This window comes from Cebus imitator, unplaced genomic scaffold (assembly GCF_001604975.1).
Source record: "Cebus imitator isolate Cc_AM_T3 unplaced genomic scaffold, Cebus_imitator-1.0 Scaffold500, whole genome shotgun sequence".
In the NCBI taxonomy this organism is placed as follows: domain Eukaryota; kingdom Metazoa; phylum Chordata; class Mammalia; order Primates; family Cebidae; genus Cebus; species Cebus imitator.
Window position 1 is genome coordinate 626825 of NW_016107815.1, and position 24591 is coordinate 651415.

Below are 24591 nucleotides of genomic sequence, written 5' to 3' on the forward strand. Positions count from 1 at the left end.
AGGGTCTCACTCTGTCACCCAGGCTGCAGAGCAGTGGTGCAGTCTTGGCTCCCTCAGCCTCCCAAGTAGCTGGGACTGCAAGCACATACCACCACACCTAGCTAATCAACTGTCTTTTTTCTGCTCAGGAATGAACTGTGGAGAACAGTAGAAATATGCCATTGTTTCCAGGCCACAATAAACTTGGTCCTACAGTTTAAAAAACTTCTTTTAATATATTATTTCTCTTCTCTCTTTCAGCCCATTTGTTCATCATCCATAAAATATTTTTCATATATGTTATACAGTATAGATCTGCCTCCTGTTACATGAATCATAAATCTACAATGAGTCACTTTGTGGTGCATCTAAGGAAAGGAAAAGTAACTCATGGGACACATACATGTTACCAGAAAATGTTAGTTGACTTTTCATGTAATCTGCAGTTTACAAGAACCTTCACGTCATTGCCCCCTACTCTGTAAGTTCAGCCCAGAACCACAGCCACCATTTTACAGAGAAGGAAATTGAGTCACAGAAATTTTTAATGGCTTGCCACATGGCTATTTCCTTCATTCTTTGACACCATCATTATAACCATCCCATCAATTTAACAATAGGTTTTGAGGTAAAAAGGAAACTTTACCGTATTATACACATATTGCTTATAAGACACCTCCCAATGTTTTGAAACATTAAATTATAAGCATTATCAATAATATATCTGGAACCTTCATGGGAGTCGCATGTTATCTGTTGTTTTCAGTTGGATCTTGCCAGGTGACTAAGGATTGAATTATAAGAGAAGATTTCTAAGGTTCTTCTTCAATGTCGTTGTTCTGGGATACTAATAAAGCTTTAGACAGCTCAAGGGTGTACAATTAAAAGTTATTCTTCAGGATGAAGCTCAAGACACTAGCATTTATGTTTTTTAATTGGAGGGAAAAAATCCTTTAAAATGTTTACACTCACACAAATAGCATATATGTATTTAGTTATCAGGTGCAACAATGTTAAACTTGAGTTTTCTTAAGTTCAAAGTTTAGTTCACCTACATACAAAATAAGAAAGCTAGACAAAAGAATTAAAGTCATCACCTGGAACTGCGCAGAAATAGTTTGCCTCCAATCAGAGTTATTTTGTGTAAAAAGGGGGGAGGAATCAACTTTCATTTCAATCTTGGTTGAAACGGTTAAAAAAAAGTTTTTCCAACTCTGTAAAGCAAAAGAAATTAGACTCAAGTAACCGAGCTTCCCATCGGATTACTGTGCAAGCCCCGCCTTTTATTCCCCCACACAGTGGATAATGCATGCTCATTGTGACTTATCTGGAGCCGGTTTCTTTTACATTCTAGGGCTATATAAAGTCAAACTGGGACTGGTGCAGCAGATCTGGGGAGCATCCAGCAGGCAGCCTCCGCAGTCCGGAGAGCATGAAACAGTCGGGAACATAAACAACTCCAGGTGTCACTGACGCTGCCAACGGTATGAGCCCCACTGTTCACCTCTCAGCGCTAAGAGGAAACAATTAGAAACGACACAACATCGTTGATCTTCCTTGAAAATGTCCCCAGGACTGTGTGTGCTGCTTTGTTCTTCCCTTGATTTTAACCTTTCATTCATGTTTCTGACTTAGAATGATCGAGGCTCAGGCTCTGGAAGGACCATAAACATTTGGCCAGCTTGGTCTGGACACCTGGCAAAGACCAGGCTCTGAGAAGCAATGGTGATGAAGGCCTTTGTCCTGCTGGCCATCTTTGCAGAAGCCTCTGCGAAATCGTGCACTCCAAATAAAGCAGGTATGCCCTCGGCACAGTCCATTTTCCTGGGAAGGAAAGTTTCTGAGGTTTCCTTTTACAATGCTCAGCACTCTATGCTTAACTTGTTGTAACAATACAATGATTTAGCCAAGTAGAAAAGTACTTGAGTTCCCCCAATGCCAATCAGACTTTTCCCAAAGGGAGCAAAAATGTATTGGATAAACTTGGACTTTTTTTTTAATTAGAGAATCCTTGCTCAATTTCACTCTCTGACTTACTCGCTCTCTCCCCCGTCCCATTTATATATATATATATATATAAAATATCTCCCCTTTTTTTTTCCATTTGACTACTGAATTTCTATCCTGTGCCCTAAATCAGTATTTCACAATATTATACATGAAATTGACATTTAAAATGTTTAAGTTATGTGCTTATTTTATGGAGATTTTAATATGTATTTATATATCTCTTATACATCCGATCAGTGGTTTCACAAATATATTCCTTAAAATAAATTTTCAAATGGGCTAATTTTAATTCCATGTTAAATGCAGTGTAGTCATTAAATAGATGCAGCAAAAACTGTAGGAGTGGCTCTTCAATGACTGAAGTTTGGGGAAAACTTTCATCACAGGTGCTGAAGAATACCAGGGAAGGTGTTTTTCACCAACTGCTTTTGCATGTTCAAGTATGGCTAGAATCCACTGTTCTATAGTAGACATTAATGTGATTACCATAACTAATTTTAAACTGTATGTGTACTCTGTCCAGATGTCATTCTTGTGTTTTGTTATCCCAAAACCATCATCACCAAAATCCCCGAGTGTCCCTATGGATGGGAAGTTCATCAGCTGGCTCTCGGAGGCTTGTGCTACAATGGGGTCCATGAAGGAGGTTACTACCAATTTGTGATCCCAGATTTATCACCTAAAAACAAGTCCTATTGCGGAACCCAGTCTGAGGTAAGACCATGCCACACAGTGCAGAGTTGTTTAAGGTAAGGCAACTAGACCCAAGAATGAGATGTTTGCCATCCGTCCTTGGAAGTATTCAGAATTTACCAGTTCCCTTTTAAAGGTTAATCCTGATTCCCAAATACTCTGGAGTGTTTGTGCTATTTAAAATCTTCTCTTCTGCCTAGTTTAGATAACTCTTTTGGCTTGATCCTTATCCTTCTAATTTGTTGCCAAAGCCAGTGAAGCTACCTTCTCATAGAACAAAGTACTTCCCACCTTCAAGTTCTAAGCCTGTGCTCACAAGCTGCCATCCTTCCTGGGTTGGATGAGTGGATAGACGAGCCATTCTCTGCCTGAGACTTCAAAGAGATGATAAAGAGCATTTGGAAGGGCAGTTTAGGGAGTGACCAATGTGTAACGCAACTTCTAACTCGGTCTTGTGCAATGCCCAAGGTAGGGTATCATAAGATAATTATTAGGAAACAGGCATCCTCTTACCAAGTATCATACGACAGATGAGAAATCAGACTTTCCAATAAAGTCACTCATTCAGGACTGCAGTGCCTGTAGGGATGGAATCATGAAAGGAGGCTAGGTGCCCTCCCACCAAGGTCTAGAATTCCTACTACCCTACCTGCCAGAGGCTGTGCATCTATCCATCTCAGAGGACGAGAGCAAAGAGCTTCCAGGAACAGCTCCTCTTTCTAAAGACTTCACAACACTTCAGTGATTTCTTGGGAAGAGTCATGAGCATGATTAACAAGACATCATGTCTCTGAGTATATCCTAGTGATCTAGAAATCATCTGTATGGTCTCAGGTGGATCACTTCTCAAGTAGATGTTCAAGATCCCCTCTAGCTCTAATATTCTGTGATTTTAGAGCCCAATAAATCAGAGGAAAGAGTTTCAGAAATCACACTTATAGTCAGAAGAAGGAAAGAGCAAAGAACCGGAAGGGAACATTCTAGAAACTGGAGATGGGTGAAGCATTTATTTAGGATACTTGGACAGGAGAAATGGATGACCAACTCGATCTTGGGAAATAAAGATTCTCGAGCCAGTTCTTTTTGGTCAGAAGCCCAGTGGGCACATAGAGATTTTTAAGCATGCAATATCAACCTAGATTATTTTTAAACATTCTTAGTTGAATAAACTAAGGAGCCCTTTACAAAATTATCAGCTCACTCACAAACAAGAAGAGTGGATGCCACTGTCAGTGGAAGACATTCATGTCTCCCCATTAGACTTGTTTCTGAGCCGTCTTCCTCCACTTTTTCCAGAACGTTCATTCCCATCACGAGGACACAGATTCATCCTCACTGTCTCCTTTCTTTGTCCAGTACAAGCCACCTATCTACCACTTCTACAGTCACATCGTTTCCAATGACAGTACAGTGATTGTGAAAAACCAGCCTGTCAACTACTCCTTCTCCTGCACCTACCACTCCACCTACTTGGTGAACCAGGCTGCCTTTGACCAGAGGTAAGTTGTTGTGCAGCATGGAGGGCTGGCTGCCTTGTGTGTGTGCTGCAGTCCCTATCAATCAGCATGTTTCAGTCCTTATGCAAAATTCTCTCCCCTTTTCAGAGTGGCCACTGTTCACGTGAAGAACGGGAGCATGGGCACATTTGAAAGCCAATTGTCTCTCAACTTCTACACTGTAAGTAGTCTCCAGGTTCCCATGACTTCCCTGTGGCCTTTCTAGGAGATGATGGGATGCTTCCTCGGGATTCATTTTTCCCCACGCTCTGTGCAGAGCCCCATTCTTAAATTCAAGTTGAAACATAAGCTTCAGTTTAGCTTTGAACCTCTTTAAAAACAAAGTATCACAGAAAGTCAGATTCATAGACTGGATAGAAGAGCTGAAAGGCATAAGATAGAAGATATAAGACTGACCTTCCACAAAGATATAAGACCAATCTTCCCATTTTATAGGTGGGAAAATTGAGGGAAGGCCAACAGACAATAGCCAATATCTGACTCGTAACAAGCTTAGTTTTCACTACAACCCACTCCAGAGGTTTGTATTTAAGATCTAGCCCTTAAAATATTTGGCACAAGGTATTGAGCTTCCTGATTAGGACAGGGCTAAAGAGAAGGATTGGGGTTGGCCTTCACTCCCTAATTCTTTGGTCTCTGAAGCCTTTCAATTAGTGTTTCCTCCTTGCCTAATTTGGGCAGGCTGCCTATGTTGACATAGAAGTTAAAGGCACACTTTGGTCTCCCTCAAAATAAAGTGCTCCAGAGAAGCTAAATATGCAATGGCCATTTGCCCAGCTGCCCTCCTCTCTAGAAGGGGTGCTTTGTTTCATCAAACCTGCAGCTTCCATTGAGGACACATGCACACAGAGACAGTGTCCCAGCAGGCTAAAAGAAGATGTGGGCAGAAAAACAAACCTTTGCATAGAACATTAGAGCCAGAGGACTTCCTTGGAAGGACATCATGTCCAACCTGTTCACTTCTCAAAGGAGAAAAATTGTGCGACCTGTAACTCCATTAACTTTGAACTCTTTAAACTTGCTTAACCTGGGGCCTGGAAGCTATTAGGCCTGCTGAACTCAGAAGGTGAGAGCTGAAAGGGATCCTAGAATAACCTAGTCCATTTTACAGATGAGGACCAGAAGCCCAGAGGGAGGAAGGGATTAGACTGAGAGCCCACATGTAGTTAAGAGCAGTGGCCGGTCTTGAACACAGATATCCTAGATATGGCCATTTTACTTACCGCGAAGGGAATGAAACTCATTTCAAGGCCCTTTCAAGGCCTTGTGTCCAATTCTGTATTCAAAGAGTTGATTCTTCTCATTAAAGAGGGCTCTCCAGATTGTAGAAATTTCAAGATCCCACAAAATCTGCCCCTAGCCACACACCACTGGTGGTTAACTACTGAGAAAAGGAATCCATAAAGCCCTTGACCCATAATCAGGGGGATAAATACAGCATGGGCCACCAGGGTGATGAAAAGGTGAAGAAACCACTAGTCACTGATGAAAGCCCTCCAGAGAGGAAAATAGGCTTCCACGCACTGACAACAGTCTCAGGAGACTCCCTGATGACAGGCTGCCTTTGCTATTGAGTCCCTGTCTGGAAGTGGATAATTGTTATTTTAACCAGATAAAATTATAGATATGATCCCATAAAGGTTTTACAGTAGCTGGCAACACCGAGACATCAGGATTGTCAAAAATCATCACCCACCATCAGCCATGTAGAGCTGAGCTTGAGGCATAAACAAAACATCAAATCTTAGAACTGGAAGGAGCTTCTTTTCTTTAAAAAAAAAAAAAAAATTAAGAGACATGTCCTCAGCATCATCCAGGCCATCCTCTGCATTGGATAGACAGATAACAGGACATTCCCTTCAACAAATATAGAAGTAAGGGTCAAGCCTCCCCTGAGGCCCACCAAGATCCTTCCAGGACAAATGGACCTCAGCAAAGAGGGGACTCTGCTGTCCTGACACGTTGGTACTGATTAATATTCCCACCATGGGCCCAGTTCCCTATGCCTGACCCATGTGGTTGGTATTTTTTTCTCCTCTCCTCTTCCGCTTTGAGAGCATTCTTATGTGTTTCTGAAGCAACTGCTCCCTGCATATATTTCCATCAAATTACCAGAAAGAGAGCTGTGCCCTAGATAACACAATGGAATCCATGCACTGCTAATTGCTTAGGATTCTGAGAGCTTCAAATGCTGGGCTCTAAAAGCACCAGTTCTACTCAGCAGGCTTCCTCTTTCTTTTCTCTCCATGCCCCTCCCACTCACTCTGGACAATATCCCATGGTTGGTATTCCTAGTGAAAAGTTATTTTGACCCCCAATGCAAAATAAAGGAAGGTAGTGGGCTTACAGAAATATCCTAGTGCTGTAGTTAGGAAATGGGTCTTCTCAGCAGACCACTAGTTTGAAGCCTTGTTTTATCATTTACTAGTTGTGTGATTTGGGGCAAGTCAGTTAACCTCTCTGGGCTTCTATCTTTGCATTTGTTAAACGGGAATACTAATAGCACTTACCCCAAAGGTTTGTTATAGGATTAAATGAAATAATCTTTAAGAAGCACTTAGCACAGTACCTGGCACAAGTTAAGTGCCCAAGAAAGTAGCCATTCTCGTCATTGTAGACTTTGGCCCTATTTAAAGTGGAAACTCTGAGGACTTCTGGCATTGTCACCTTTACAAGGCTGAACATTGATGTCAGTGTGGGGTTATATTGACTTTCATTCCATCAAAACAGTACTGACCATTACTCTTAGTTAGAGAGAGAGAAACGAAAAAGCTTAATATGGGAAAAAAAAATGCAAGCCTTAGAGGCCAAAATCATAGACTCCCAAGAGTCAGAACAAACCTCGAAAGTGGCAAACCTTGACTTTCCACCCAAAGCCCAAAATCCTTCTGTAAGATTGCTGTGGGGGCTGGGTGCGGTGGCTCACGCCTGTAATCCCAGCACTTTGGGAGGCCGAGGCGGGTGGATCACGAGGTCAAGAGATCGAGACCATCCTGGTCAAAATGGTGAAACCCCCTCTCTACTAAAAATACAAAAAATTAGCTGGGCATGGTGGTGCGTGCCTGTAATCCCAGCTACTCAGGAGGCTGAGGCAGGAGAATTGCCTGAACCCAGGAGGCGGAGGTTGCGGTGAGCCGAGATTGCGCCATTGCCCTCCAGCCTGGGTAACAAGAGCGAAACTCCGACTCAACAAAAAAAAAAAAAAAAGAGAAAAAGATTGCTGTGGGGTGGCTTCCCCACCTCTTCCAAAGACAGTGATACTTGGGCCTTCTCGTTTTAGATCAGCTATCATATCTGACACCCTGAACTCTCGCCCATGTGTCCTAGCTTTGTCTTCTGAAATAATACCATATAATTAGGAGGCTGACAGTCCTTCAAATATCTCCACCTTCTCCAAGCTAAACATTGTGTCACTGTTGGTGGTTCATTCACCACTCTAGTCACTAGTCTCTGAATATGTTCCAGTTGCTCCATGCCCCTATAATAAATAAAGCCCAGAGTTGAAATGTTATATTCTAGACTTTGTCAGACCTGTGCAGGCCAGGATGGTTCAGAGGTGACCTTCTAAGTTCTGGAAGACCCTAGGAATGTGTCCTAGGAAAATAACTTTAGGGCAGTTTGGGGGTTTTTTTCTACCACTATCTCACATGGAGCTTATAAGCAAAAGCAACTCTGGGATTTTTCCACATGAACTATTGTTAGGCCAGGTGTATTCATCCTTAACTTGGGACACCAGCTAGTTGTGACTCAAACTTTTGGTAAAGTAGTCCCTTCTTACCCACAGTTTTGCTTTCCATGGTTTCAGTTACCTGTGGTAAACTGTGGTCTAAAAATATTAAATGGAAAATTCTAGAAATAAACAATTCATAAGTTTTAAATTGCACACCTATTCTGAGTAGCGTGATGAAATCTTGCACCATTGGCTCTGTTCCTCCTGAAATGTAAATCATCCCTTTGTCTAGAATATCCACACTATAGACACCACCTGTCCATTCGTCACTCCATAGCCATCAATGTTATCAGATCAACAACAACAACAAAAAGTAGTGCTTACCCTATAGGTTTGTTGTAGGATTAAATGAAATAATCTTAGGATTATATATAGGGTTTGGTACCATCTGCAGTTTCAGGCATCCACTGGGGATCTTGAAACGTATCTCCTATGGAAAAAGGGGGGTTACTAGATCTGGAATAGGTTTCTAATTTTCACTTTATAGAGGAAATAAGGTAAAAATTATTCCAAGCATTGCCTGAGTTGTTGGGTGAGAATATAGAGAACCCGGTCATGAAGTGTTCTGTTTCAGAAATCGAATTAATGATGCAAGCTCTGTTCTTCACTTTGTAACAGAACCAGGCAGGTTCTTCCACGAGGAGAGGTATTATTCCAATATTCTCACATTCTTCTGGCTGGTCCCTGGCAGAAAGAGTTGGGAGTAATACCTCTGACACATTTGGGGACTACATCAGGGTCCCCAGATGAGTTCCCATATTTGAAAATGGCCTCTTGAAATATGACAAATCTCAGAAAATAATAAGGAACATTAAAAAACCACTGTAAATCTGCCACTTCAACCTGCATATTAAGCCAGTAGATCCCTTACGATTAAGAACATTATTACCCAATTATTGTAGCCATTTAAATGGTGCAGGAGGTGGCAAATGGGAGGAAATAACTGACTTCTGGGTGACTGAATCAGGGAACCCTTGCTGGGCTTCCCGTCAGTAACATAATGTCAGAGGTGCTGGGAAATGAAACAGATTCTGAGTCCTCTCAGCAAAGTCCCTGTGTGTTTGACATTTGAGGGGTAAAGTCCGTTTTATTTTATTTTATGTTGATTTGTTATTTTTATTTTAAGTTCTGGGGTACATGTGCAGGATGTGCAGGTTTGTTACATGGGTAAATGTGTGTTATGGTGGTTTGCTGCACATAGCAACCCAACATCTAGGTATTAAGCCCAGCATGCATCAGCTATTTTTCCTAATGCTCTCCCTCCCTCAACACCATCCACCAACAGGCCACAGTGTATGATGTTCCCCTCCCTGTGTCCATGTGTTCTCATTGTTCAGCTCCCACTTATAAGTGAGAACATGTAGAGTTTGGTTTTCTGTTCCTGCGTTAGTTTGCTGAGGATAATGACTTCCAGCTCCATCCATGTCTTTGCAAAGGACCAGAAAGACCATTTCACCCAACAAATTACTGGGTATATACCCAAAGAATATAAATTATTCTATTACACAAAGACACATGCATGCATATATTCATTGCAACACTATTCACAGTAGCAAAGCCATGGAATCAACTCAAATGCCCATCAGTGATAAGCTGGATAAAGAAAATGTGGTACATATGCACTGTGGAATACCATAAAGTCCATTTTCACTAGACATCCTTGCTGAAATCCCTTCCTCCTGCTGCTGTCTACCTATTGCGGTTCTGCAAATCTGTAGCTCTATGAAACTCAATCTTTCAAAGAGTAACGTGGTCTAAGCTTTACTTTTCTGTGACATAAAGTCGCAAAGGTTGTGTTCATTTCGCACAGGAAGAAACTGAGGTCTGAAAGGCTGACTTGCCTATAGTGTGTCCCAAGTTAGCAGTGGGAGCCCAGGATTTTTGCCCTTCCATGGTAACGCTTTCGTCTCTGGAAGCTAATCCAGAGAGCAGTTCAAGATTGTTACTAGAGTTGAATAAACTCAAGACTCAGAGAATGGAGAAATAAATCAGCCTCGTTTGCATAAGTCAGACAGAAACACTGCTGTTACTTCTAACAGCACACCCAGAATGTCTTGATGAGAACGGCAGGCAAACATCACACGTGCCAGGCCAGTGATCAGAACCTGCTGTTCCTGTGCTCAAATCGTGGTGTTGAATCCTTATTGCCCCACTGCACTCAGAGTGTAAGACACAGTGTTTACTTTTTCCGAGTTTTTGTTGTTGTTGCTGTTTTTGTTGTTTTGTTTATTTTTGTTTTGTTTTGTTTTAAGACAGAGTCTGACTCTGTCACCTAGGCTGGATGGAGTACAATGGCCCAATCTTGGCACACTGCAAACTCCGCCTCCCGGGTTCAAGAGATCTACCTGCCTGAGCCTCCAGAGTAGCTAGGACTACAGGACCTACAGGTGCCTGCCACCGTGCTGGCTAATTTTTGTATTTTTAATAGAGATGGGGTTTCGCCACATTGACCAGGCTGATCTCGAACTTGCGGCCTCAAGTGATCTGCCTGCCTTGGCTTCCCAAAGTGCTGGGACTACAAGTGTGAGCCACAGTGCCTGGCTGGCTCCAGTCTTCTTGATCAGCCCCCAGAGCTTCTCTAACTTCATCCCCACCTCGCTCCCCACTCTCCACCCTCCTGCCTCACTTACCTGCTCCACCCACATTGGCCTCCTTGCTGTGCTGACAGCCACACTCCAACCCCAGGGCCTTTGTCCTAACTCAAGCATTCTTCCGTGGGTGGCTGCATGGACCCCTTCCTCACTTTCTCCAAAGCTTGCTCAAATGTCACATCCTCAGTGAGGCCTCCCCAACCACTGCATTTAAAACTGTAACCTGCTCTTCCTCACACTCCTGATCTTCCTTATCCTGCTCTCCATGTTTTATAGCTTTTCTAGATAATGTCCTGTGGTCTATGATAACATACTATACTGTTTCCTCACTTATTGTCTGTCTCCCCATTAGAATGCCAGATCATTGGAGACAGATATCTTTGCTTTGTTCACTAACAATATCCTGACATAGAGACCACCCTAGTACATAGAACAGTGCCCAACACACAGCAGTTGATCAATACATTGTGGCTGTGATTGTTATTGTTGCTGATGATTGTACTGAGAATCAAATCCTATACTTCCCAACCCATGCTGAAATCTGCTCAGGCAAAAAGTCAGATGAGCAAGGGCAGAGGGGGGTGTTGTATGTGCTCAGATCCTGTGTCCTTGGGTGATTCCGTATCACACAGTGCCTCAGTATCTCTGAATTTCACTTGTTTTTAATTAGTCAAATCTCACTGGAGTAAATGAGACATACAGTGTGTGTCTCATCATGATGAGCAAATCTAGAATACGATGTGATTGTATGATGTCCTCAACCCTTCTAAGATGGCATAGAATCCTAAGAGATAGAGTTTCTCTGGTCCTGGAGGATCACTCTGTGGCCTCATGTGCTTATGTCTTTGGGTTGATTCTCATCCCCATCCCAATTCATCTGCTCCTGGCAGACCCAGCTGCTCAATCTGAGAGGTCATAATGCCCAGTGTCAATTTCCTTCCAAAGAATGCCAAGTTCTCCACCAAGAAAGAAGCTCCCTTTGTCCTGGAGACATCCGAAATCGGTTCAGATCTGTTTGCAGGAGTAGAAGCCAAAGGGTTAAGCATTAGGTAAGTACATTTCCTCCATGTTTGTATGTTTAAATGCAAAGAAAAAAAAAAGACTTGCCAACACACTTCTTAATCATCAGACGTTTCTAGGCATAAGATCCTGTTTCAAAGTGATGCCAGTTTGTTTTATTTCCAGGTTTAAAGTGGTCTTGAACAGCTGCTGGGCCACCCCCTCTGCTGACTTCATGTATCCCTTGCAGTGGCAGCTGATCAACAAGGGGTAGGTACACTATCTAGAGACAGGGCTAAGCAGTGTAGCTGGGCATTTAGCAGGCTACTTTGCCCTGACTTGGGAAAGCTTGGGAGAAAGAGGTGAAGCCTGCTGGGGTTACATCAGTGACATCCTCTGTGGTTCCAGGCAAAGGACTAATACTAAGAAACATTACATAGTGCATTCTAGGAACCAAATACCATTCTGAGAGTTTTACCCTATATTAACTCCTTTAAACCTTACGACAAGGAAGGTAGTGTTACTATCATCCCCATTTCACAAATGAGGATACTGAGGCCCACGAGAGGGTAAGGTCTCATAGTAAATGTGTGTGTGTGTGCATGTGTGTATGTGTGTAAGAGGAAGTGAGCAGGCTGAATTCAAATCCAGTTAGTCTGACAATAGAACCATCGTAATGATGACTAAATTAAATAATCCATATCAAAAGCTTAACAGACGGTACCTGCTAGATAGTCCAATCATTTAAAATAAGATCATTGTTTTTGTTACTAATTAAGTGATAACCAGGAGCTTTTAAAATTTGGAGCAAAGCACTGAAGTAGTACTAGAAGCACACCGTAGAAAGGTAATTCTGGAAGTCACACACAGGATGATTTAGAAACATGCATGGAAGGTAGAAAGACCGGATCAGAGGCCCTGGCAGCTTTGTGCAAGGGTGATAAGACGTGAACTGCTATTGTGCCAAGCGAATGGAAAAAGGTAATAAAAAGGAGAGAAAAGCTTCTAGAGAGATGAGAAAATTTAGGAACAAATCAGACAGGAGGTAGAGGAATGGACAGCACAAGAAATCTGGGGAATAGGGAACAAAGATGGCTTTGTGTTCTTAAATCTGTGGACTACGAAGCTGACGAAGAGTGTTTGTATTCGGCCGTTGGAGAAGGAGGCTTTTGGATAAGGAAATATGGATCCTAGCTGAGTTTATTTACGGACTTGTTAAGCTTCAAATGATGATTGTCCAGAAGTACTTAGAATTGTACCTTTGGAAATCAGTGGAGAGGTAGAGTTAGATAAGAGACATGGACATCATCCACATAATTAGCAGTAAACAAACAAGAGATCGTTCTCTAAACAAAGTACCTAACAGACCAATGAGCCTGTGTTATCCTCAGAACCCATCAGGCCAAGGAAAAATTAATCCCAAGGATAAAGATAATTAGATAACAAAAGTGGAGCTACTCCGGACCTTTATTTTTATTTAACAAACACTTATACAGCTCGTACAATATACCAAACATTGTTCTAGATAGGTGTTTTACAAATATTCATTTATTTAAATGTCATTAAACCCTCTATAACATAGATAGTATAATAATCATTATTTTATAGATGAGGAAACTGAGGCACAGACAGGTCCAGAAACTTGCTTAAGATATGGAGCTAGTAAGGAGAAGATATGGGATTCAGACTCAGTCCGTGTTACCTCCTGAGTGACCTGCACAGGACAGGCTGGCCGAGGCACACCTACTCACCCCTGCAAAGCCACCTGCAGAGATGGCAGCTTAATCTGGGTGTTGACTTCACATCTGCCATTGAATGATTCACTTCATTTAGCCTCTGTTAGCAATGGTGCAATCAAATGACTTCAGGAATTCTGAAATAACTTATTGGCCTATGGGGACCTGAAATTGCTATCTGGCACTGGGAACCTCTCTTAGGCAATGGTCACACCAGACAAAGGCTTCTGCCGCCCCTGGCATCATCTCCCTGCAGGGAGTTCTGGTGCTGTTGTTCCCATCCAGCAGATGTGCAACATGGCCAAAAAAGGGATGCCTGTGGCTTTGGGTGGTCTGCACAATTTCCTCAAGCTCCAGTGTACACGCAAACTTCCTAGACTGCCTATTACATATGTAGGTGCACTGTAAACCTGCCAGGTCAGAAGGACTCTGGGGAAACCCAGGGAATCTGCATTTCAACACAGCCAGATGTAAGACATCCTGATACATTTCTATATTCTTCCTCGTTGACATGGCACCTCAAGGTTGGAGATACATGCACAAAGATCAGTGCCAAAGGGGAGAATGGAAAAGTCCACTTCCACAATCTCCAGATAATGTTTGCACACACTGGGATTCTCTGGAAAACCCAGCTTACAAAAGTGCCAGGAGAGATGACAGGAGAGGTGACAGGAGATATATCATCAGGAATTTCCCTGTGCACGTGGATGCCCCTAAAGCAGCATTCTTATCTCAAAGAGCAATCCCACGTGGGAAAGGAGGCTCATGCAGAGGGGGCATAAGAGCCTCCTGTGGGCTTCCACCATCTAGAGGCAGCTGCTACTGAAGTGGGGGTGCTGCAGCTGGTGCCAGGAAGCAGCAGTGCCAAGGCATCTAGACCTGCCCATGTTTTGCCTCCTCCCCACCCCCTGACAAAGCTCTGCTTACATTATTTTCCACTGGCTGACACTAGGCCTGAGGCACTCTGGCTGCAAAGAGCTATTTTGAGAACTCCCATCTGAAGTTTATACAAGGATCTCAAGTTTATTGACCAAATGATCCTACAGGAGTCTTGTTTCACAACTTGGAAAATGCCAGTTTCATCACTGTTCAGAACCCACCACCCACAGAACCGGCTCTGACCCCTTCTCCAGATACAAAGGCACAGCCTTCCCTCACTTCCCTCTCTCACTCCCACACTTGACTTTCTTAGCTCCTACCTTTAGCTGAGCTCCCCTCTGTCTGTTTCTAAGGGAATGGGGGGTGGGGTAGAGAACATCATGGAGGTTCCCTGGGGTAACTGGATCACTCGCTGGCACGTGTGCCAAGTTTACAATACAGGAGGGGAGATGCCTCAGAGTAGCATTAATCTGGGGCCTGCTGTGGTGCTGTTCAGGGGTCTGAAGCTTTTGATACATAGACCTTTTCCCACAGAGGGACAGACCCTGATACACCTTGTTACCTGCAGATAACAAACCCCTACAATAGTGTGGTTCTCTCTGTACAGTCCCAAGAATCACTGTGTCTGCTTCTAACACCTAGTTCAAGGAATGGCACTGAGGTCATCAGTCTTTGTTCAATGAAAAAGTACGTTTGCTGAAACCAGTGTTTCTCAATGTTAGCACCTTGACATTTGGGATGGGACCATTCTTCACTGTGGGGGCCGTCCTGTGCACTGTAGGATGTTTAGCAACAGCCCCAGTCTCTGCCCACTCACTAGAGGCCAGTACACTTTCCCCAGTCTGGATGACCAGTGCCAAATGTCCCCTGGGGAACAAAGTGGACCCCCAAGTGAGAACCACTAGCTTAGATAAATGACCATCTGTGTCTTTTTTTCTTTTTGAAATGGAGTCTCACTCTGTCGACCGGGCTGGAGTGCAGTGGTGTGATCTCTCCTCCTGCAACCTCTGCCTCCAGGGTTCAAGCAACTCTCCTGCCTCCGTCTCTTGAGTAACTGGGATTACAGGCACATGTCACCATGCCCAACTAATTTTTGTGTTTTTAGTAGAGACAGGGTTTCACCATGTTGGTCAGGCTAGTCTCAAACTCCTGACCTCATGATCCGTCTGCCTCTGCCTCCCAAAGTGCTGAGATTACAGACATGAGCCACCGCACCTGGCCCAGTGTCATTTTTTTTAACTGAATTATTATCTTTGAGACTTTGGAATTGTATACAAATATTATATTCTCATTATAGAGAATTTGGAAAAAAACATAAAAATACAAAGAAAAAAAACAAAAATGCCCATAATTTTGCCACTTTGTATCAGCCAGTGTTAACATTGAGATGGTATCCTTTAGTCAACTTTTTTCTGCGCTTATATTAGAAGTGTGGCCATGTTTTTACAAAGGTAACTCTGTAGATATACATAATTTAAATAATATACCATAAATACAAATTTTGAATGGCAAAACCTCACAATACACACACAGAAATGTGTTGGGTGTGACTTGAGCTTAGGCAGCTGTGGCAACATTGGCAATGCTGCTCTAGGTGCCATTGCCCCTACCTTGCATGTCCCTCAAGGGCTGGACATATCCCAGTCCTCGGAGGGCTTTCTCTCCCAGGGATTGTCTTTCTCTCGGACAGAGCTGTAACTTACTAAAAGTGTGACTCCTTACAAGTTGCTCCCCTCCCACTGTACCTTGTCTGTAGAAAGGGGACAATCATACCCATCTCCTAGCTCTTCAACCTGACCTCACAGTTGTGAGAATCAAGTGAGGTGCTGCTAATCCAAATGCCTGGGGAGGTTATAGCAACCTCGGGGAGCCTTGTATGTAAATTGCTCAGCGGTTCTTACTGGAGTTCAAGGAGGTGACAGCTCACTCTTCTTTCCCCATCTGCCTCAGCTGCCCCACGGATGAAACCGTCCTCGTGCATGAGAATGGGAAAGATCACAGGGCAACCTTCCAATTTAATGCTTTCCGGTTCCAGAACATCCCCAAACTCTCCAAGGTGTGGTTACACTGTGAGACGTTCATCTGCGACAGCGAGAAACTCTCCTGCCCGGTGGTGAGCTGCCTCTCTCCAGAAGGACGATGTTACTCAAAGGGCCGGGGTATTGGAGGAGCTGTAGTTTGAGTGGGGAAATTAACCAGACCAGTGCAGCTGCGTGCTGAGGGCATCTGGAGGAGATGGCAGTGGGTATAAGGGCCGATGCTTGTTGGGAAAGACATTCCAGGTCCGAACCGCCCTGCCTACACACGTGTCATCTAACCTGCTGGGACCTGCTTTTCTCATCCTTAAGCAGAGTGTAGTAAGTAATGATGTCCCTTCGCTTATCAAAGAGCAGCGTAGGTAAATGAAAGTGATCACAAACATGGAAACACTTTGAAGAAGTGAAAAGAGCAAGGGAAATTCAAGGTCTAAGTGGCAGGGACAGGCTGTGAACATAACTCAAAAGGTGGGTGTTTTTAGTCTTGACTGAACAGCCTAAGGGTTCACCTCTGTGACTTCAGAGAACTGCGGCAGAAATTCCCAACACTGGGCCATGGCTGATATGACCGTGTGAGGGGAAGGCCTGGCAGGCTGTGCTTTAACAAGTCATCAGTCATGCTGATGCTCACTCAAGCCAAATCTTAAACTTAGATGTGCCGAATCTCAAACTGTTCTCCTCTCTGGTGTCTTTCAACTGGAGAACTCAGTGTTTCCAAAGAGGCTGCTACCTACATAGCCCATAGTAACCAACAAAAATAAGGTCATCATATTACTACTGATTCATTTGGCCAGAAAATGGTTCTTTATGAGCACAAATAGAAAAAGGGGGAAAAAAACAGAGAGTGCGGAACCAGGGAGAAGAGATGAGAGACATTGTACAGTTGATCAAAGGATGAGTATTGATGCCACATGTTGAAAAAGAAAGAAAACGAACCAGAATACATTTCCAAGTGTCCACGTCTCTAATTACTGTGCTGAGAGCGATAGTAAGTAAAAGCCTTATCAAAGGAAACAAAGTCTATCCCTTCCACACTCAACGGCCTCTTCCAGCAGGATTCCCTCTGGCTTGAAGAGTTAACAAAGTAAACCTTTCTTTTTGTATTCAAGTTGGAGAAGGGATAAACAGTGTGTCTCTGGGTTATTTTTTTTAAAGGTAACTAATATCTGTTCGTTGTGGAATTTTGACTCCATTCCATCTGTGACCTTTTTAAAATCTCTTTTCTTTCTCTTTTCTCCTCTTTGCTCACTTGTCATCCCACATTCCCCGCTCCTCTTCCTCTGCCTCTCTGGGTCATCAGACCTGCGATAAACGGCAGCGCCTCCTGCGAGACCAGACCGGGGGAGTCCTGGTGGTGGAGCTCTCCCTGCGGAGTAAGCGTCTCTGTTTCCCAAATAGTTGAGTTCACTCTGGGCTGTGTCCACAGGCACAGCCGGTTTGAGCATTTTCACTGAATTGCCAAACCAGTTGTGCCTGTGGGCACAACCTTCACCTGCTCCTGGAGTCTTCCAGCCGGGGGTGGGAACAGCTCAAGCCAAATGAAGGAGTTGAGGTTTGTTATTTACTCTAATTTTTAACTGCACCCTAAATTCAAATACCCACAAGGAATGAGAAAGTGCTGAGCTTCCAAACAGAACTTGCAGTGAACAATAATAATAGAAAATGAGATGTCATGGGGCTGGGTGTGGTGGCTCAAGCCTGTAGTCCCAGCACTTTGGGAGGCCTAGGTGGGCAGATTACTTGAGGTCAAGAGTTCGAGACCAGCCTGACTAACATGGGAAACACCGTCTCTATTAAAAATATATAATTATCCTGGCTTGGTGGGATACGCCTGTAATCCCAGCTACTGGGGAGGCCAAGACAGGAGAATCGCTGGAGCCTGAGAGGTGGAGGTTGCAGTGAGCCAAGATCACACATTGTACTCCAGCCTGGGCAACAAGAGCAAAACTCCATTGAAAGAAAGAAAAGAAGAGAAGAAAGAAGGAAGGAGAGAGAGAAAGAAAGAAAGAAAAAGAGAAAGAGAGAAAGAGAGAGAAGGAGGGAGGAAGGAAGAAGGAAGGAAGGAAGGAAGGAAGGAAGGAAGGAAGGAAGGGAAGGAAATTAGATGTCATGAGAATGTCATGTGCAAATCAAAAAACCTTTACTGAGTATCCAGCACTGTCTGGCCTGGGCAGGGCACTAGGAATAAATGTGAGCCACGCAGGCCCTGTCCTCGTGGGATTTACTGTATAGCAAGGAGAGAGATGTTAGACACCAAGGGAAAGGAAAATTACTGTGAAGGGGGGTGACAGTGGGCTGGTGCCACAGGAGTACAGTTGATCATCACTAATATGAAAACCCAAAATCCGAATGCTCTAAAATCTGAAACTTTCTGAGCACCCACATGATGCTCAAAGGTCATACTCACAAGAAATGCTCATTGTAGCATTTTAGATTTAAGATTCCAGGTTTTTGCATTAGGGATGCTCAACCAGTATAATGCAAAGATTCCAAAAAAAGAAAAAAAAATCTGAAATCTGAAAAACTCCTGGTCCCAAGCATTTTGGATAAGGGATATTCATCCTGAACAGAGCAAGGGGATTCAACCTAGGGCAGGACTTGCAGAAGAACTCTGCTGACAATTTCCAAGTGAGACCTGGAGGATAGTGTGACATGAAGGGTGAGCAAACCCTGTGGGAAGGCGGGGAGCTAGAGCGGCTCTATCTTAGAGGACACTCACCAAGCTATGGCCAAGGGCCAAGGCCCTGGTGACTCCTGGTTTTATGACCTGCAAAATAAGAACAGTTTTCACATTTTTATGTGGTTCAAGAAAAGAATCAAAACAATATTTCATGACACATAAAAATTATATGAAATTCAGGGTCAGGCGCAGTGGCTCACGCCTTTAATCCCAGAACTTTGGGAGGTCGAGGCAGGTGGATCTCCTGAGGTCAGGAGTTCAAGACCAGCCTGGCCAACACGGTGAAACCCCGTACCTACTAAAAATACAAAAGTTAGCCAGGAGTGGTGGTGCACACCTGTAGTCCCAGCTACTGGGGAGGCTGAGGCCAGAGAATTGCTTGAACCTGGGAGGTGGAGGTTGCAGTGAGCTGAGATCGCACCACTATACTCCAGCCTGGGCAACAAGAATGAAACTCCATCTCAAAAAAAAAAAGTATATGAAATTCAAATTTCAGTGCCTTTAAAGAAAGTTTTATTAGAACACAGCAACAGTCATTCATGTAGATATTGTCTACAGCTGCGCACAGCAACTACAGGGTGGATTGGTGGCAGCAGAGACGGTATGACCTGCAAAGCTGACAATATTTACTATCTGGTTCTTTCCAGAAAGCTTACCAACCCCTGTCTTGGAGAGAAAGTATTGTGAGATGAAATTTTGTAAACTCCCAGTATAAGCTGTCTGAAAGGCAGTGGGGCACCTGATGGTTTAATCAGGGGAGGATTATGGCTAGGTTTTGTGTTTTGATTGATTGATTGAGACAGAGTTTCAGTCTGTCACCCAGGTTGGAGTACAACGGGGTGATCTCAGCTTCAAACAAGTCTCTTGACTCAGCCTACCAATTAGCTGGGATTACAGGCACGTGCCACAACATCCCATTCATTTTGTATTTTTGGTAGAGACAGGGTTTCACCAGGTTGGCCAGGCTAGTCTCAAACTCCCAACCTCAAGTGATCCACCCACCTCGGCCTCCCAAAGTGCTGGGATTACAAAGTGCTCGGCCTCCCAAAGTGCTGGTGGTCGGGTGAGCCACCGCACCCAACCAGGTTTTGTGTTTCAGAAACATCACTCTGAGACGTTTCCTTTCCGTGATCTTTTCTTAAACTTTCTCCATTCTCTCCCTTTACTCACTACAGGCAGAGGATTTTCCAGTCTCTATAGCTTCTCAGGTAAGGAAAAGAGACGCTTCTGAGATTTTGTGGGACTCTGCTGCTAAAAGGAAGAGAGTGTTTTAAATGAAGCCTAACTTTGGCCCCAGCAAAACTTTTAAGGATTGAAAATTATACTTTAAAGCACACCTGAGTGGGGCAGAGGGGGCGCTATCAAGAGGTCTCCCTCTGACCAGCCCCTGAACTCAGAAGAGAGGGAGAAACTGAAGGTAAATTGGACGAAGCAGAACTGGACCTCACTTCTGCTAGTCTCAGTAAAGCCATCACTAGATGGCTTCCCTTGGGTTCTAACATTTGGAGAACAAGATTTTCAGTGATCTGTTCATTCAACAAATATTTGAATTCTTATTATGGTTCTGCCTCTCATTACCTGAGTGACCTTGGCCAATGAACTCACCCCTCCATACCCCAGTTCCCTCTGTGAAATTGGGCTAATGATTGCCCTTGTCTACATGGCAAATGTGTTTGCAAATGCAAACCCAGCCAATGAAATTACACAGTAGCACATCTTGGTAACTGGCCACCCCAGTGATCCAGATTTACATTGTCAACAAAATACAATGTATAGATATTTAATTTCAGCTAAGGGCACTGAACGATGCCCAGCAAACACCCAGTCAGGGTGAGCCATGATTATGTTGACTGTACCAGGAAGTGGTCTTGTGGGTACTGCCATGAGCAAGACAGACAAGGCTCCTTAATACATGTAAAGTATTGGGAACCATCGGAGATGTGATTCAGAGAGTAGCCAGGGAATCCCCTTAGAGGAAGAAACATTTCAGCTAAGACCCAAGATCTCACCTGAATGATGAGAAGGAAGCAACTACACAAGGAAATGGGGTAAGACAGTTCAATGTATTAATAATCTCACAGACATAGATTTTGCTCTCATCATTACAGGAAAATTGTGTAAATCAACTTTTAAAACTCCGATCCCAGATTCTCATCTTTTTTAAGTTCTACAGTGAAAGCCCTACAGTGCAATGCACCATCACTGTATTATCAAAGTTCTTATTTCTATTTGTTGGAGGTTCACGACCTAGGTTATCTGCCAGGTTTTTTGTGCTGATAAACGTGAGCTACAGAATCCCCAAGGGATGAACAAAATTGACTTTGTCTAAACTGTGCGGAATTTTATGAAGACCCCTGAGTTGACTCTTGTTGCATTAACTCTTTTGTTGAGTTGGCTTTACCCTTGTAGAGCTGTCTCTGAATGCCATCTCCCTCCCTTTCTGGTCCACAGTTGTTCTGCACCACCTCATCGTGATGTTGGGGATTTGTGCTGTGTTATAGGAGTTAGCCGGGTAGCTCCGCTCCTCCACCCGCAAACATCCTCAGCGAATGACAAACATGTTTCCTGTGCTGCCAAAAGAACAAGCAGAAGATCAGAGAATAGCACTTTGCCAAATATGCGTTCCAATCATTTCTGTGGATTCAGTGATGGTTTTCTCTTCCTAAGAAACACTGAGGCCACTTCCTGTGGCCCTTAGCTCCCAGTCCTTCTAAAGCTGGGGGAGGAGCCTCCTTTCTCCATACTCAAGTCAGGGCTGCAGTGAATTCCTTTGAAAGCTATTTTAACTTTAAAAGGTTAGCAGACCCAACCAAGTACTGCTGAGCATTTTGAAGAGAATGTAGGGTGCAACTAGAAAGTTAATGCTAAATACAGAACGCACATTAATAGTTGACTTTGCCTAAAAGGGGCTTTGTCATTGAGGCAGTATCATTCTACCTAAGGACCAGAGCTGAGCCCCCAGGCAGGGGGTTCCAGCCTTTTGACTGATGACGTGGGAGATGACATGGGAATCAGGGTGAAATACATTAGCTTTGCTCAAACCTAATGATATAAAGGAAATGGATTCTTGAAAGCCCCTAGTACTGACCTCATGTGTTTCTATTATACAGTTTGTTAAATATAGAAATAAAATATAGGTATAAACTCCTTGTTTTTACAGCTGATATATACTTCTAAAGTCAGAAGGAAATCACAAATTAAATAGGAATCTTTGCAAAAAGAATAACCACAAGAAGAATACAGCTCACATTAATTTAACCTAATAATGTGGCGTTGCCCCAGTGAAACTGCTGCTGGAAACATGACCATGAAGTGACTCCCATGACACAGGTGCTATGAGTATGGTGACCCAGTCCTACAAATAAATGCCTCGTGACGCTCAATGCTATTTTTTCTCTATTTGCTCTACTACAAAGTTTTCATTTATAAGAAACGGTCTGACCTCATTTAGCTTTTACTTAAACATGGAAGCTTATATCTGTTTTTGTCTCTTTCACTTATGATAATTAGAATGAAGCCCACACACAATCAGAAATGCAAATGCAAATACAGCCAATGAAACTATGCAGCAGCACATATTGGTAACTGGCCACCCCAGTGATCAAAAATATGCCCATATAAATGATTTACATTGTCAACAAAATAAAAACTGAATGAACCAATTCTGGTAGAGAATGGGCTGGATTGTGATAAGAAAAGGCAGAGTTCTAAGTTATTTTCTTAGTTATGTAAAGAGTTAATTTAGTGGGCTTATGTGCTGAAAACAGCACATCGGTTTGTCTCTCAGAATTTAATATATTTGAGAAGTTTTGCCATCTGCAGTTTGATGATTCTCTTACAACTTGTTTTAGTGAACTCAGAAATTAAACTAGTTATGAAATCTCCGGATACATGAAGTATATGTTTGTTTAGCAATAGGCTACAGTAAAAGGACTCAATATAGTCTAGACTTGGTCTCTAAGCTGGAGTTCCAACCAGTTTAGAATCTCTTCTTTCTGTAAATTTAGAGTTTTTGTAGTCAGGAAAAAACAGAAGATATATTTTATTGGTTCTAGTAGAAAACTCATAAATAGCATATGCATAGCTATATTCAAATCCTTGGCTGTCAGAATAAACCAATGTGGTATTAGTTTTGCTGTATTTTATCATTGTGTTTTATGATATTGTACCTCTACCTGGTGCTGTGGAATAAATAAAATGCCTTCAAATAAATAACCTATGACTACAGTTTAAGTGTTAATACATCATGTTGATAGCCAATTCCTCAATTCTCCCAGGGCTCTCTATAGCTTGAGCTTCTCACACTTGCATGTATGCCACAGACTTTTAATAATTCTATCCTACATTTACATGTGAAAAACTCCAGTACTCGGTTTCTGGTGCAAGGAGGTAAAGCCATTCTGTTTGATTAACATTTTGGGGAAAAGGTCTCTTGGGTCATCCCTGACTATAAAGCCCTCATGTCTCTCAACAGCGACTGGATGTGTTTCAACTTGTCTAACAGCCTCAAGATGCTTGGTTACCCTTCTTGTCTCATAACTTCTCCTTTGAGAAAATAAGAGGAAGTACTCGCAGAACAATCTCTTGTAAATTTTCATTAGTTCTAAACATAATGGGAACATTAAGAAAAAGTAGAAAAGTCATTCCTTCCTAGGTATTCTTAGTTGATATAGAAAAAGTACTGAATATAGATTTAGGAAAGTGCTCTTATCAAAATTCTTAGTTGTGATCCATAAAGACACACACACTCTCTCTTTCTCTCTCTCTCTCTCTCTCTCTCTCCCTCTCCATGTATATATGTGTGTGTGTGTATGTGTGTGTGTATACATATGGGGGTGTGCATATATATGTATATATGTGCATGTATGTGCACGTGGGTGTCTGTGTATGCACACACATGTGTGTGTATGTTTTTGGATGTATGTGTGTCTAGAGGCCAAATATTTATGTTATCTCATGTTCAATGAGAAAGGCAGAACAAATAAATCTGTTGAACATAACTTATGTAAGCACGTGGGCTAGGGCTGGAAGAAAAACAGACACACACACACACACACACACACACACACACACACAATACAAAGACAGGATAATAATAGACAACTGCCTTATCTGCCCCCATTCCTTCATCTGTGTATTATTTTCTAATGTTCTTTTAATGTCACAGTAATGGATTGCTTAGTTACTGCTACTCTTTTGTATATAGCTCTATTAGTCCTTAAAACTGCTTTGCTAATATTTATGCTTTCTTCTCCCTGACTAGACTGCAAGCTAAAGATCAAGGGAAAGTTCATATTCTCTTGTGTACCCCAGAGTGGCACAGAGGAAGCGCTTAATAAATGCACTCCTTGGATTAAAGAAATGTTCATATGAATAGATGAATGGGTGGATGGAAGAATGGATGGATGGATGGATGGATGGATGGATGGACGGATGGTTGGATGGCTGGATGGGGACTATCCCAGCTCTCTAGGAGGCCTCATAGTAGAGGTGGCCTTGTTTCCCTTCATGGTTGAACAAGGTGTTTGGGATCCAGAGCCATTATCTCAAACAAGAAAAGAAGTTATGGGGAATGAGAAGATAAATTTGACCTACTATCTCCATGCAAAAGTAGCAGGAGAAAGCTTTCCTCTCCTCTTCACAAATTCCTTCTACCTCCTCTCCTTCTACGCATCAGTCTAAAGCCTTTGGTCCTCAGTGCTGAAGGCCTCTGGGGAGGAGCAAAGCCTACCACAATGAAA

At 43.0% G+C, this 24591-nt stretch overlaps 1 protein-coding gene across 2 annotated transcripts; it reads left to right on the top strand.

Annotated features, from left to right (window-relative positions):
* Nucleotides 1-1350: 1350 nt before the first annotated feature.
* On the top strand, nucleotides 1351-23062 carry TECTB (tectorin beta). 2 transcript variants are annotated; one of them, XM_037733214.1, is made up of 11 exons: nucleotides 1351-1463; nucleotides 1615-1777; nucleotides 2513-2703; nucleotides 4039-4181; nucleotides 4287-4359; nucleotides 11466-11569; nucleotides 11706-11789; nucleotides 16085-16247; nucleotides 17471-17543; nucleotides 20026-20058; nucleotides 21302-23062. In XM_037733214.1, the coding sequence occupies exons 2-11, from the start codon at nucleotides 1702-1704 to the stop codon at nucleotides 21349-21351; spliced, it is 990 nt and encodes a 329-aa protein (XP_037589142.1). In that variant the 5' UTR covers nucleotides 1351-1463; nucleotides 1615-1701; the 3' UTR covers nucleotides 21352-23062. The 2 variants fall into 2 exon arrangements, with proteins under 2 accessions (XP_037589142.1, XP_017369256.1); XM_017513767.2 differs by lacking the exon at nucleotides 1351-1463 and having other exon boundaries at nucleotides 1480-1777.
* The last annotated feature ends 1529 nt before the right edge of the window (nucleotides 23063-24591 follow it).